Raw genomic sequence first — 14,984 nt, 5'->3', positions numbered from 1 at the left:
TAGTAGCCCTTCTCTGAACTCTCTCTAAGGTATCAATATCCTTCTGAAGATACGGTCTCCAGTACTGCGTACAATACTCCAAGTGAGGTCTCACCAGTGTTCTGTACAATGGCATGAGCACTTCCCTCTTTCTACTGCTAATACCTCTCCCTATACAACCAAGAATTCTGCTAGCATTTCCTGCTGCTCTGTTACATTGTCTGCCTACCTTTAAGTCATCAGAAATAATCACCCCTAAATCCCTTTCCTCAGATGTTGAGGTTAGGACTCTATCAAATATTCTTTACTCTGCCCTTGGGTTTTTACGTCCAAGATGCATTATCTTGCACTTATCCACATTAAATGTCAGTTGCCACAACTGACCATTTTTCTAGTTTACCTAAATCATTAGCCATTTGGCTTATCCCTCCTGGAACATCAACCCTGTTACATATCTTAGTATCATCAGCAAGACCTTCTGTAATATCACTAATAAAAATATTAAAGAGAATGGGTCCAAGTACAGATCCCTGAGGTACCCCACTGGTGACAAGCCCAAGCTTCGAATATACTCCGTTGACTACAACCCTCTGTTGCCTGTCACTCAGCCACTGCCTCACCCATTCAACAATATTGGAATCCAAACTTAAAGATTGCAGTTTATTGATAAGCCTTCTATGTGCAACAGTGTCAAAAGCCTTACTGAAATCTAGGTAAGCAAGGTCTACTACACCACCCTGATCTATAATTTTAGTTACCCAATCAAAAAATTCAATAAGATTAGTTTGGCATGATCTCCCTGAAGTAAACCCATGTTGTCTCTGATCTTGAAATTCATGTGATTTTAGATGTTCAACAATCCTATCCTTTAACATGGTTTCCATCACTTTCCCCACTACTGAAGTAAGGCTTACTGACCTATAGTTGCCCGACTCCTCCCTATTACCTTTCTTGTGAATGGGCACAACATTCGCCAACTTCCAGTCTTCTGGGACTACTCCTGTTATCAATGATTGGTTAAATAAATCTGTTAATGGTTTTGCTAGTACACCACAAAAGCTATTTTAATAGTTTTGGGTGTATTCCATCAGGTCCCATTGACTTATTTGTCTTTACTTTTGACAGTTGAAATAGAACCTCTTCCTCCGTAAACTCACGTGTAATAAATGACTCATTTATCCTTTTTCTTAACTGAGGTCCCTCTCCTTCATTTTCATCTGTAAATACCGAACAAAAATATTCATTGAGGCAGTCAGCTAGACCTTTATCCTCTTCTACATACCTTCCTTCTTTTGTTTTTAATCTAACTAATCCTTGTTTTACTTTTCTTTTCCCATTTATGTATCTAAAAAAAGTTTTGTCCCCTTTTTTTTACTGACTGTGCTATTTTCTCTTCTGTGTGTGATTTGGAAGCTCTTATAACTTGCTTAGCCTCTTTCTGCCTAATCTTATAGATCATTCTGTCTTCCTCACTCTGTTTTTTTTTTATAATTATTAAATTTTTTACTATTTTGGCCACATCTGCGGAGTACCACAGTGGTTTCTTGAATTTTTTGCTTTTACTGACAAGCCTAATGCAATTTTCTGTTGCCTTCAGTAGTGCAACTTTTAAATAATCCCATTTCTCTTGGACTCCATTTAAATTGCTCCAGTCTGATAATTACTCCTTTACACATATTCTAATTTTAGAAAAGTCTGTTTTTCTAAAGTCTAAAACTTTTGTTTTTGTGTGGTGTGACTCAGTCACTGTTCTTATATTAAACCACACTGACTGATGATCACTGGATACTAAACTTTCACCTACAGTAATATCGGATACCAAATCTCCATTTGTTAACACTAAATCTAGTATGGCCTCTTTACGAGTTGGCTCCTCAACTTGTTTTAGAGACAATCCCAGTAGGGAGTTTAGAATATGTGTGCTCCTGGCACAAGAAGCTATTTTTGTTTTCCAATTCACATCAGGAAGATTAAAGTCACCCATGATGATAACTTCCCCCCTTCATTGTCATTTTAGCTATTTCCTCAACTAGTAGATTATCTAACTCTTCAATTTGTCCTGGGGGCCTATAAATCACACCTACACGAATTACTGTCTGATTGCCAAATTCTAACGTAACCCAAATGGACTCTATGTTCACCTCACTAACTTTTATTAGGCTAGATTTTATGCTATCCTTCACATAGAGGGCCACCCCTCCCCCTTTCCTGCCTTCCCTGTCTTTTCTATATAAAGAGTACCCTGGTATTGCTATGTCCCAGTCATTTTTCTCATTATACCAGGTCTCAGTAAAGGCGACTAAATCTACACTATCAGTTGCCATTATTGCCACAAGTTCATGGATCTTATTCCCTAAACTGCGAGCATTTGTAGACATGACTCTAAGCTTATCATTTTTTAACACACTTGCTACATGCACCTTCTGTCCTTGTTTTGGGGGACAATTGGATTGATGTTTTATCACCCTTTTGCGCCCCCCTCCTAGTTTAAATACATCCTAGCAAAACCTCTAAAAAATGCTCACTGAGAACATTTGTTCCCTTTTGAGAAAGATGCAAACCATCTTTTTTGCACTATTTATTTGCATTCCAAACAGAGCTACCATGAGAAATAGTGGGTTAATCCTAGAGGGACCTGGCACCCAGACCACTTCATTTAGCTGAAGTGGTCTGGGTGCCTAGAGTGGTCCTTTAATGCAAGCATGTCTGTTAAACTATGCACTACAAAAATAAAAATAAAATCTTACAAAAATTAATATATATATATATATATATATATATATATATATATATATATATATATATATATATATATATATATATATATATATATATTTCTTTTCTTTTTAATTTCGGAAAATTAGACCCATTTTTGCCAGAATATTTCGGTGCATCCCTAAAAACTATGGGTCTTTACAGTCGCTGACCTGGCCCATAGTCAGTGGGCAGGAGGCTGGCAAGCAGGCTCCTCCAGGAGCTCATGGAAAACTCAAGAGGACAGGGGAGTTTGTCACAAAACGCTTTGCACTTTACCAGGCATTTGCTATATATTGTGCACTTTTTATCTTTTCTATGATACTGGGAGTGAAAACGGGAAGACATCTGTATTGGAGCATTACTTAGAAGGCTTAATTTTGACACAGTGGGCGTGGCCAATTGGAAAAATATATTAAAGTTTACATACAGTTTTGCATTATATTGTGCTCTTTCTGTCTGCATTAGCAGATTTATCCCTACATACTTCTAAGCTGCTTATGCCCTAATAGTTGCATTTTACTTTCATCAACCCTTTTACTCCTCCTCTGCAATCTATTCAACAACCAAACCACCCGAGTAGTAATTCAATGATCTGTAGATGCTTTATTTCTCACCTTATGAATAAATAAAAGCTGTCCATCGTAAAGCTTGAATGCATGTGATCCTCTATTTAAGGTGCCAAGTATGCCTGCAACATTTTGACCCTAAAGGTCTTTATCAACCCTTATACACAAATAAACAATCTGACTACAGATAGGGGTTCTAATCAATAATAGTGATGTACTGATGTATGAAATTACTTTAAATTTGTAAATGATGTGCAAACCACTATTGTGTGGGTGCTACTCCACCTACTTCGTTCAAATAAACCCCCATTTAAACTCAGAAAGCTTGCTTGTGTATTAGGTTTGATAATGGGTCCGAAATGTTACCAATTTACTTGTCATCTTAAATAAAGGTTCACATACTTTCAAGGTCTGTGCAGGTCAACTTGGTTTTTATTGATACTGTATCTGTCTGCTTCGTATATACTCAGCTTTATGTTTATGTAACATGCATTCTGTTTATTGTCTAATTATTTTTCAGCAGATTTCAACATCTGTGCTACTCAAACAAGACCTGAAGGGTCATCAGCCTAGGAATGAGGAATTAGCACAAATTATGTCCCAGTGAAAATGCTGATAAAGCCTGGACCACTGGAACTGATTTGAGAAGGACTTTACAACACTAAAAAACCTCAACAATTTTTACCACCACAGAACAATTTTTCACTTGGAATAAACTAATTTTTATGTTTCCTTTTTAATAAGCCCCCATTTCAAAAGCATCCTTCCCAGTGCAAACCCCACCTCTACTCTTGCTACCTTTTTATTTCACTAGCATCTATAATTATGATCTGTTGTGGTCATAAAACAATCACAATCTATCACACCACATATAATACACAATAATTCTACCTTCTATTTTCTTATTTTAAACTATTTACTATTCTAGGCACAATCTCGCAGGACTATTTCAATGTGGCAGTTATCACACCTCTTTTCAAACAACGATGAACTTTTTCAATCCCTCTAAAACCTCATTATAAAGAAAAGTCCTTACACAGCAAGGACCTTTCATCTAATCCATATCCATAAAGTCCTTTCATCTAATCCATAAAAAAGTCCTTTCATCTAATTTAATAAAAGTCCCTTTCATCTAATAAAATATTCATATTTTAGACAAATTTTATTGTTTTTATCAATAGAGGCAGTTTTGGATATTATTTATTCATAAGATTGATTACGAGGAAGGATAAACTGAGATTTTTTTTTTTAAACTAGTTTTCATCTTCTTGCAGTTGACCTTCCCCATCACATCCAGTGGCTTATCTACTGAATCCCATATCCCTTTCCTTGGACAATAGAGTCACATTAAGATTATAATTCATTTTGTATGCTCTTTTAAAACATTACATTTCAGATTTGAGCAATCTACATTCCGGATTACTAGTCAGAATTATTATTATTAATTTATTAAATTTTTTTTACTAATTTTCACTGCACTAACTAGGAATAAAACGATGACCTTCAAAAATTACTTAAACAAAGTCAAATGACCGCAAAGGGTGTGGACTGCTAAAGGGATCTAGGATAATTACATGTAACAGTGGCAGATACTGGGATGATTGTAAACTGCAGATGTGGAAGAAGTTTGCCAAGTATTGGCACATTGCTAAACAATGGCTCATACTCTGATTAATAACGACTTACACAAATCTCCCAAACCCTCAGAGGAAATGATCTGTAGAATATTTTGGCCATTCTCAGATGCTGACACATACAATAAAAAAAAAAAACCAATACAAATGATTCCAAGTATTGTTCTGGACTTATCAAACACACAACATATAAGTAAATATACAGTGCCTTGCAAAAGTATTCACTCCCCCTTGGCATTTTTCGTGTTTTGTTGCCTCACAACCTGGACTTAACATAGATTGTTTGAGGATTTGCATCATTTAATTTACAGAACATGCCCACAACGTTGATTTTTTTTTTTATTGTGAAGCAAACAAACAACAAAATAACAAAATAACAAAAAAGTCAATGTGCATAACTATTCACCCCCCTAAGGTCAATACTTTGTAGATCCACCTTTTGCGGCAATCAGAGCTCCAAGTCGCTTTGGATAAGTCTCTATGAGCTTGCCACATCTTACCACTGGGATTTTTGCCCATTCCTCCTTGCAAAACTGCTCTAGCTCCTTCAAGTTGGATGGTTTGCGCTTGTGAACAGCAATCTTTAAGTCTGACCACAGATTTTCTATTGGATGGAGGTCTGGGCTTTGACTAGGCCATTCCAACACATTTAAATGTTTCCCCTTAAACCACTCAAGTGTTGCTTTAGCAATGTGTTTGGGGTCATTGTCCTGCTGGAAGGTGAACCTCCGTCCTAGCCTCAAATCACGCACAGAGTGGTACAGGTTTTGCTCAAGAATATCCCTGTATTTAGCACCATCCATCTTTCCCTCAACTCTAAACAGTTTCCCAGTCCCGGCTGCTGAAAAACATCCCCACAGCATGATGCTGCCACCACCATGTTTCACTGTGGGGACGGTGTTCTTTGGGTGATGTGATGTGTTGGGTTTGCGCCAGACATAGCGTAATCTTTAATGGACGAAAAGTTAAATTTTAGTCTCATCAGACCAAAGCACCTTCCTCCATACATTTTGGGAGTCTCTCACATGCCTTTTCGCAAACTCAAAATGTGCCATTTTGTTATTTGCTGAAAGTAATGGCTTTCTTCTGGCCACTCTGCCATTCGTTCCAACTCTATGGAGCGTACGGCTTATTGTCGTCCTATGTACAGATACTCCAGTCTCTGCTGTGGAACTCTGCAGCTCCTCCAGGGTTACCTTAGGTCTCTGTGCTGCCTCTCTGATTAATGCCCTCCTTGCCCGGTCCGTGAGTTTTGGTGGGACGCCGTCTCTTGGCAGGTTGGCTGTTGTGCCATGTTTTTTCCATTTGATTATGATTTGATCGTGCTCCTGGGGATCATCAAAGATGTGGATATCTTTTTATAACCTAACCCTGACTTGTACTTCTCAACAACATTGTCCCTTACTTATTTGGAGAGTTCCTTGGTCTTCATGGCAGTGTTTGGTTAGTGGTGCCTCTTGCTTAGGTGTTGCAGCCTTTGGGGCCTTTTAAAAAAGGTGTATATGTAATGACAGATCATGTGACACTTAGATTGCACACAGGTTGACATCATTTCACTAATTGTGTGAATTTTGAAGGTAATTGGTTGCACCAGAGCTTTTTATGGGCCAATTTTCTGTTTTCTATTTCTAAAAAATAGATTTATGTATATATTTTTCTCATTTCACTTCACCAACTTAGACTATTGTGTTCTGATTGTGTCGATCACATAAAATTCAGATTAATAAAACATTGAACTTAAGGCTGTAATGTAACAAAACAGGTAAAAAGTCAAGGGGGTTGAATACTTTTGCAAGGCACTGTAAGACAATCCCCAACACTGTATTTACCATCTGCATAGAAGACTAGGGAGCAAAGAATTACTTTGTCACCCACTCACCGTCCGTAATACTGTAGAACATTTTCATATTCAAACCATATGGGTCATTAAACATACTGTACAAATGTATTATTATTGCCATTTATATAGCGCCAACAGATTCCGTAGCGCATATTATATAGAGGAGGTATTTAACTATAAGTAGGACAATTACAAAAAAAAACTTACAGAAACGATAGGTTGAAGAGGGCCCTGCTCAAACAAGCTTACAGTCTATAGGAGGTGGGGTATAAAGCACATTAGGACAGGACATAGCAGTCAAATTACATGGGAGTGAAGCAAAGCTGGAGGAGAGAGAGTAGAGTGCTGCCCTTTAGGAGAGAGCAAGAGACAGGTATGTGAGGTAGAGGTTAGTCTAGGGGGCCGTAGGCTTTCCTTAAAAAATGGGTTTAGGCAAAAAAAAAAAAAACAGGGACAAGATAAGCAACTTAAAAAACAGTTACTGCTCTACGAATGTGTTCTTGTGAGAAAGAAAGGATTTGGATCAAATTACCTATATTGCTTGTCCCTGCTTTAAGGTATACCATTATGGAACATAATTGGATAATTGGATGTAAAAGTCCACTCCGGAAATTTGTCGATATTAATAGTGAGCAGGACAGAAAGTACTGTGCACACTAAGCATGTCATGGCACATACGAGAAGAATTCAGGGCAACTGTCAACCCGTGATAGAGTAAAAATAAAATATCAAACCAGTATTTAGATATGAATCAGCCCCCAAATAAGGAAATATTTACTTAAGTTGGTTCAAAAGAATCACATTAATAAAATAAAACCACATATAAAGAACTAATCCAGCAAGATCTCACACTTTCTTATGTTAAAGAAACACTTCAAGCCCACCACAGTAGTCAAACTGTTCTAGAACAGTATGAAAAACTTACCTGAGGTCCATGGGTAGCCGTTGCCACTTCCCCTGGAGCTCCCAGCTGACCTAATTGCAATTAATCCGCCTGGGTAGACACCCGTTGCCAAACTGTTCTCAGTGGTTTTACTACTTACCCTTGAAGTGCACCATAGCCACTAGTGTGGGCTGTACTAGTTATGGTACTTGGAATGTTTAAACCAAACATACTAAATTAAGTTAAGTATGAAAAGTACAGCAGGAATGAGATAAATATTTTTATTTTAAAATTTCCTTTGCAAATGCTTCAAAAGCAATTACTGGGCTGAAAGAACGAAGGACTGTCACTTTCAGAGAAGTGACAGTTTGGCTTTAAAAGGTAGATTTCTTTGTATTTAATAGTAATACTGCACTACCTCTGAGCACCATGTAATCCGCTAAGTTTGACAATGTAACTATCAAAAGGAAGTAAATGGAAAGCTTTAAAGTGTGACTGCAATGGTATCACCATTCTTAATTTCTAGCAAACAATGCATTATGATAAGAATCCAACAAAGTCAGCTAATTTTTAACTCCTATAAATCCCAAATATCCCAAGAACATTAAAGTGCATATGGTTGTAATCATTATGCACTCCTTTAGCTAGTTAGAGATTAGCAGATGTTTTGAGTCAGCAAATGGTGCATTGCAAACACAGATCGTTTTCTGATTTTACCCTTATGGAAAACATGTAAACTGTCTTCATTCAAACCATCCCGGATGCAGAAATTAGTGTATATCTTTGTCACTAGTTAACCAACAATCTGTGCCAATTTTTAAAGGAAAACGGAAGACAGGCAGATGTGTGTTAAATCATAAATGTTCTTCTGATTTCAAAGCAGAACAAAGCTAGACCAGAGAAAGAACAGCTGTTTCCTGCAAGCTCTAGTTGCAAAGTGATCCTCAAATTTAGAGACCTTAGGTCATCCAATGTGGAGCAAAAAAATTGACTTCATAGATGATACAATTTATTATTGACTTTGTAATGCAAGTATGCTTATATGTATTTTACATAAACTATAATAATAAAAAAAAAACATCGTAACACAAAGGACAAAAAAAATTAGGAATCATTCAAAATTACTGAGCAAAAAAAAAAAAAAACAATTGTGTGCATACACACAAATACTTACTATACCTTGTTAAATAATCAGTGTTGTCTTACAGCGTAACAATAACAGAAATAAAAAAAGCCGTTTTTTTTTTTTTAAACTCAGAATATTCTCTATTGGACATACTGCGTTATTCACTAAAGTTAGAATTCAAAGTCAATTGCAAATTTTACATTACAAATAGCTAAACTGGAAGAATTCTCTAAGTCAGCAATTGTGTCAGTGCATCTACTCTGGCCTTAAAATCTGAACTTCACTTTACTGAATAAATAATTTTCACTTCTACTAAATGTCTAGCCCTAATATTTTCTAATGTTGGGAGTGTTTTTTTATCGTTCATGTTTCTCAAAATTACAGCAGCAGGACATTGTTCTTTCTGCAGCTCCACTCCACCTCAAATGAGATCATCACCATCACTAGTGATGATCTCCCAGCTTTATAAACTGCAATAATTACCTTGCAGGGCTAACTCCACCTCCAGTGGCCGTCTACTAGACAGCCACTAGAGGGCACTTCCTGGTCCATAGCACATAGCTAGAGCATCGCTGGACATCCTCACGCTGTGTGAGGACCTCCAGCGTTGCAATTCCCCATAGGAAAGCATTGAAAAGCATTTTCAATGCTTTCCTAAGGAGAGCTCTAATGCGCATGCGCATTAGGTCTACGCCGCCGGCGGGTGGGATCAGTCTCGCCCCCCGGCCGACGTAATGAAGAGGAGCAGCTGCGGCGACCCGAAACCACCGTCGAGGGACATCGGCGGGGGTCTCATGTAAGTGACTGAAGGGGTTTTCACCCCTTCAGCAACCGGGGATGGGAGGTGGGAGGGAGAGGGGACCTGCAGTGCCAGGAAAACGGATTGATGGGAGGGAGACAGGACCTGCAGTGCCAGGAAAACGGATTGTTTTCCTGGCACTGGAGAGTCCCTTTAAGCACTTTCATAAAACAAGAGAAAGGGTGTAAGCTCTTAAACCCTTTAGAGGTTTGAGGTGCTCCTTTGTCAGTAAAATGCAGGTAAATATGCATAAACGTGTGTTATTGTTTATTTGGATTCACCGAGTTAAAATATTAAAAAATAAAAATAAAAAAATGAAAGTAAGACAACATAGATTTCATCTTTTACCTTATCACTGTCCAAAGTGTTTTGAGAGGTTCTTGATGCAATAGATATTGTATCAGGTTGGCTACTGCCATCTCCTTGACTGTCCAGGTCCTCTCCATCTCTGATAAGCAAGAATGCAGTTGTTAACAAACAATTTGAACATATACAATACATAAAACATATTTATTATATAAAACATTGTACATGATAACAAAACCCCACTAAAAATTATGGCCTTGAGACATTTTCTTCTTGTAAAGGAACATTACAAACACCAAACCCACTACAGATTGCCATGGTGATTACAGTGCTATGGCACCTCTCACTGCAAGTGACTTCTTACTTGGTGTGCACCGGGCACCAGTCCCCTGCCTCCACTACCATCTGCTGAGAGTTGAGCACAAACCTCAGTTCGCTCTCCTGAGCTAAGCCATTCAATGCCAGACTGAGCTCGTTGGCTGAGAGAGTCAGCTGCAGGGTTTAGCTCAGGAGAGGAGGCGGTGAGTGGTGCTCCCCTGTGAAAAAGTCAAAACGTTTAAAAACAGTTTAACTTCTTGAAATGGGAAGGGAGAAGCAGAGGAGGCAGGGAGTTGTGCCCAGCCCAGGTAAGAAGGCGGCAAAAAGTGCTAAAACACTCCTGGAACTTTAACCACCATAGTGAGCCGAAGTAGTTATGGTGTTTGGAGTGTTTTTAAATATTTAATGTAGAGTAATAATGCAGTTTTATGTTATTTACTTTTTGAAACAGTGCAAACTGTAGGTTTTAAAGTGAAAAAAATAATAATTATGTCTTGAGAGATATTTAGAAAATCATTCATTTACATTATTAAGACTACCAGGATTATTCAGAAAGTTAACATTTCCAGGAATTCAAAGAGAATGTAGAATTTGAAGCCAAGATAGATAGCTGAACCAAGTTTGATATACTACTATACCAGTTCACATTAAATGTGCATTAATCCTCACTCTTAATACAAGCATTAATGTGCCAATTCTACACAAACATTCTATTAGAGTAGTAGCACAAATGCAAATCGAATAGCACTTTCTTCGGCACTTTATAAATAAACACCATTGCTACAGGACACAAAATCGTATCTAAATAATGGACACATTCAGCTTTTACATTAAGTTCAGAAAAATATGTCTCGGCCCACAAATGATTCTCGGTACTCGAAAAAATTATGCCACAAACATGTTCAATTATAAAGCTCACTTAAGAGACTTTTTAAATACCAGAAGAACAGTTATCTCTCATCATTACGGTTTAAGTGAAATTACATTTTCTATTCATTTACTGTACATTGTGTTTATTATTTTTATTCTATATGATTTTATGCATGTAAAGCATTATTAAACTGTAAAATTTGTGTTCAAATTATGTAATTCTTGGGGTCTGGAACCGATTAATCAAATTTACATTAATTATTTTGGGAACTGTTGATTCGGTTCTCGAACAAATCGGAACTCGAACAGCCTTCTGGAACGGATTAAGTTCTAATCCCAAAGTTCCACTGTACAGCCAAACTGGCATTCGTAAACAAAGTAGCAATTCACTCTTGTTCACTCTCTCCCTTAACCCTTCTTTTTGCTCCCTCTAAACCCCCCACTCCTGGAACAACCAATGAGCAACTTTCTTTATTTATGGACAAACCTGTGAAAACCCAACTATTTGCATTCCTGACTCAACTTCGGGTATAAACTTCTCATGAGTTCCACAAAACGCTTTACTTGCCAGTCTACTGCCCACTGTCCTGACATCTACTTGTCTTTTCTACCACTAGTCAATATTAACTGTGTATCATATTATGAGGATGAATCTGGGTTGGTTATCAGGGGCTGTATTAGAAACTGTGTGTGTGATTGACATATTTTGTGTGTGTGGTGTAGTGTGTATGTGTGAGGTGGTTTGCGGAATTGTGTTTGGGAGGCTGATTAAAGGATTGCGTGTGGGCACTTTGTACTATTTGTTTGAGGGGCAGGCTTCTTCTATAGCTTTGTGTGCAGCTTCCCTGGCTTCTAGTGGGGACCAGGCTGGCCACGTACATCCAAAGGTTTGTGGCTGCGGTGGCTGCTGGTCTCCTTCAGTCCGGATTCCCCTTCACAAGCGCTGTGAGGAAGTGATTTGAGAGCATCTCCTCTAAGTGCTGCAATGAGTTATATTAAGACTGCCCCTCACCACCTGCTGCAATCACTGCTAGTGCCAAACAATTCATGGTACTAGCAGATATATTAAGAAGTCCCACTGAGAACCCCGATAGGCCAGTGCAATGGGACATACTCAGGTCTCCCCAGCTTATCTGGGTTGACAGCCTTGCGAAGTGTGCAAAGTCACCTTGAGTACCATAGGTTTCTGACCCCTGCTATAGAGTAACTCAGAAAGTTGTCGACTGAGAATGAAGAATGCCAGGACCAACAGGATGTGACAAAACACATGGTTTTATATCATATAACACTAGAGGTGCAACATTCTTACCTTCGGCTGGCTTTCTGTTTTGTGGTTGCTGCTGTTTTGGGTATATGAATTGGTTCTTTCAAGGCGCCTCGCAGATGAATTGTTCTGTCTTGGATCACTTCTCGTATATGTTTAATCCAGTCTTGTTTGTTTTCAATACTGGATCCCTGAAGTCAAATTGAAAAAAAAACGTTGAACACAGCACTCCATATCATATATTCATGGTTAGAGGCACTGTGATATTACTCATATCCATCCAGGCAGAAAATCTTAAGGATGTATGTGCCCCTGCAACATTATACAGTATGTGGTAATTACCAACTAAGAGGAAGAAACACCTATTGCAGTAATTACTTGCCTGAACAAAGTCTACTATAATGTAACAGGCATTTTCATGTGTATTGATTAATAAATAGCTATAGTTTATTTTTATTTATTATTGCCATTTATAAAGCGCCAACAGATTCCGCAGCGCTGTACAATTAGTGGAGAAACGTACAATATACACAGACAAATACAAGAGGTAAGAGAGCCCTGCCCGTAAGCTGATATCTAGCCATTGGAGCTCTTTTATACAAAGTGCTTGGCTAGATGGCCCGTGAGCTTACAATCTAAAGGATGTACTGGATGAGTACCATGTGGTTTGTTCAATCACGATTCTCTCTTCACAGACATTTGATGATCACTTGAATAAGATTGAACTGATTTATGTTTGCTGCTCATCTAACTGGAGTATATTGACATACAATGGATACTTTACAGAAGTGACACAAATAGAAAAGTGGGGCTGTGTTCTAGATGTGGAGTCAATCACTGTGAACAGCCAAAATGAAACTGTATACGCTAATATATAGTAATCTTGGATGAATAAAGTCAATTAAGAACAACATCAAAATCTGTAAATATGTTTCATGCACTCTGTGTACTTTATTATTAATAAGAAATTCTCACCTTAAGAACTATCTTGTTGTCAGATGATGGTGTTCGGCCCACCCAGAGTGCAAATTTACAAGGATCACCCTCCACATGCTCTGTGACTCCAAGCTCTGAGGTCTGTGTGAAGAGATTTAATAGTCCGTTAAAAAATAAATAAATTAATTAAGGTACATAAAGCAGATCTAGAAACGGAAAAATAAATAAAATATTGCAAGTTGTCAAACTAAGAGATTAAGCTGCAAAAAATCATCCATGGTACAATAAATGCAATAATTTGAATTACTACAGCGGCATGGTCACACAGTTTTATTGCTATTGCTGCCCAGTCAGTAATCCAATAAAGGAGGACGTGGTGGGGTACCTATTAAAATAATTAACATGGGGGATGAAGGCCCCACCCACCAATAGCAGGTGGGGGTTAATTTATACAAGTATTCCTCCACCCCCCTCCGCTACTAGGGGTGCCCTAACCCTTACTCACCACCCAATAACAAATGCCCTATCTACCCTCCTCACCCCAATAGTAGTGAGAAGGCAGTAAACTAAAAACCTGAAAATAAAATACTTTAACATTATATTTTTGTTATTCCATCTTTTTTTCAGCCCCAAAAAGGGAAAATAAAAATACATAAAGTCACATTGAACTATTTACATAAAAAAAAAGCAGAAAAAGAAATGAAAAATACCACATTCACCTGGCAATGGCTCAGCGCAGAATAAGCTTGCAGGGCGGGGAAATTTCACATTGTGGAAGTTGACAGGGGAAATAGGGAAACGAGGTGTCCCCATTGGTTTGTTTGATGACAATTTTGATACAAGAGAGCCTGGAACTCTTGTGCCAGGCTGGCCAAAGACTCCTAATGATGCTACTGGAAGTGTAGTTACATCTCCAGCAGCAAAAATGGTTTATCTTCTGCATGTGGAACATGTCAAAGCTGCACATACAGATTCCAGGCACCATACGTCAAAAGTCACTGAAATGGTCAGTGTTCCGAGTATCCCTTTATTAAGTAAATAGTTAATCCAGTTTGGGTTAACACACAGAGGAAAAATATTTTGTAGTAAACACAATTATGTTTTACATAATCTATAAGTACAATTCAAGATTTTTTCCCCCATGCTCAGTCACCCATAAAACAGGTGATCATAAATGTTTAAAAATATTGTAAAAGTACTATAAAGGAAAAAAGGGTTGAACAACTTGAAAATCTTAAGTGTGAATATACTTTTTAAAAGGCAAATACAGACTGCTACATGGATGATCTTAAAGTATCTCTGTCACTCTAGCAATCTTGGCAAAGGCCCTAGCTTGTCTTATGTTTTAAAGAGAAATAGATCAGAAATGAAGAAAAGAAAAACAGACCGAAAGAGGAAGAGAAGAGAAAACCATGAGAGAAAGAAGCATGAAGTGACAGAGCCACTTTAAAACAGAAATCTCAAATTTTGCCCATCTAGATGATGCTGAACTACAACTCCCATTACTCTCTGGCTTTTACATTAAAAAGTTGTAGAGTTGTAAAGTAATGTTGGAGTTGGAGTCCATCAACAACTGGGGGGAGGGTGCAGAGTTTGAGATTCCTTCCTTAAAACATTATCAGTAGCCATACTCTACCTACAAATGTTTGCCTTGCTTCCAAAATAGCAAAATCAAAATATTTGCATTAAGTTTTAGAGGCTAAATG

The 14,984-nt window shown here is 37.9% G+C and overlaps 1 protein-coding gene across 4 annotated transcripts in view; it reads right to left on the bottom strand.

Moving 5' to 3' along the window:
• TRIO (trio Rho guanine nucleotide exchange factor) overlaps positions 1 to 14,984 on the bottom strand; it is a 297,012-nt gene that overhangs the window by 78,491 nt on the left and 203,537 nt on the right. For all 4 annotated transcript variants that reach the window (XM_063451950.1, XM_063451954.1, XM_063451955.1 and 1 more), the window contains exons 31-33: positions 13,318 to 13,419; positions 12,388 to 12,533; positions 9,933 to 10,032 (exon numbers count right to left, since the gene is read on the bottom strand). In XM_063451950.1, the coding sequence (XP_063308020.1) occupies positions 9,933 to 10,032; positions 12,388 to 12,533; positions 13,318 to 13,419 (348 nt within the window). The remainder of the gene's footprint in view (positions 1 to 9,932; positions 10,033 to 12,387; positions 12,534 to 13,317; positions 13,420 to 14,984) is intronic.

This window comes from Pelobates fuscus, chromosome 4 (assembly GCF_036172605.1).
Source record: "Pelobates fuscus isolate aPelFus1 chromosome 4, aPelFus1.pri, whole genome shotgun sequence".
In the NCBI taxonomy this organism is placed as follows: domain Eukaryota; kingdom Metazoa; phylum Chordata; class Amphibia; order Anura; family Pelobatidae; genus Pelobates; species Pelobates fuscus.
Note: the sequence above shows the minus strand (reverse complement) of the source record. Positions and strands in the feature narration are given on the sequence as shown.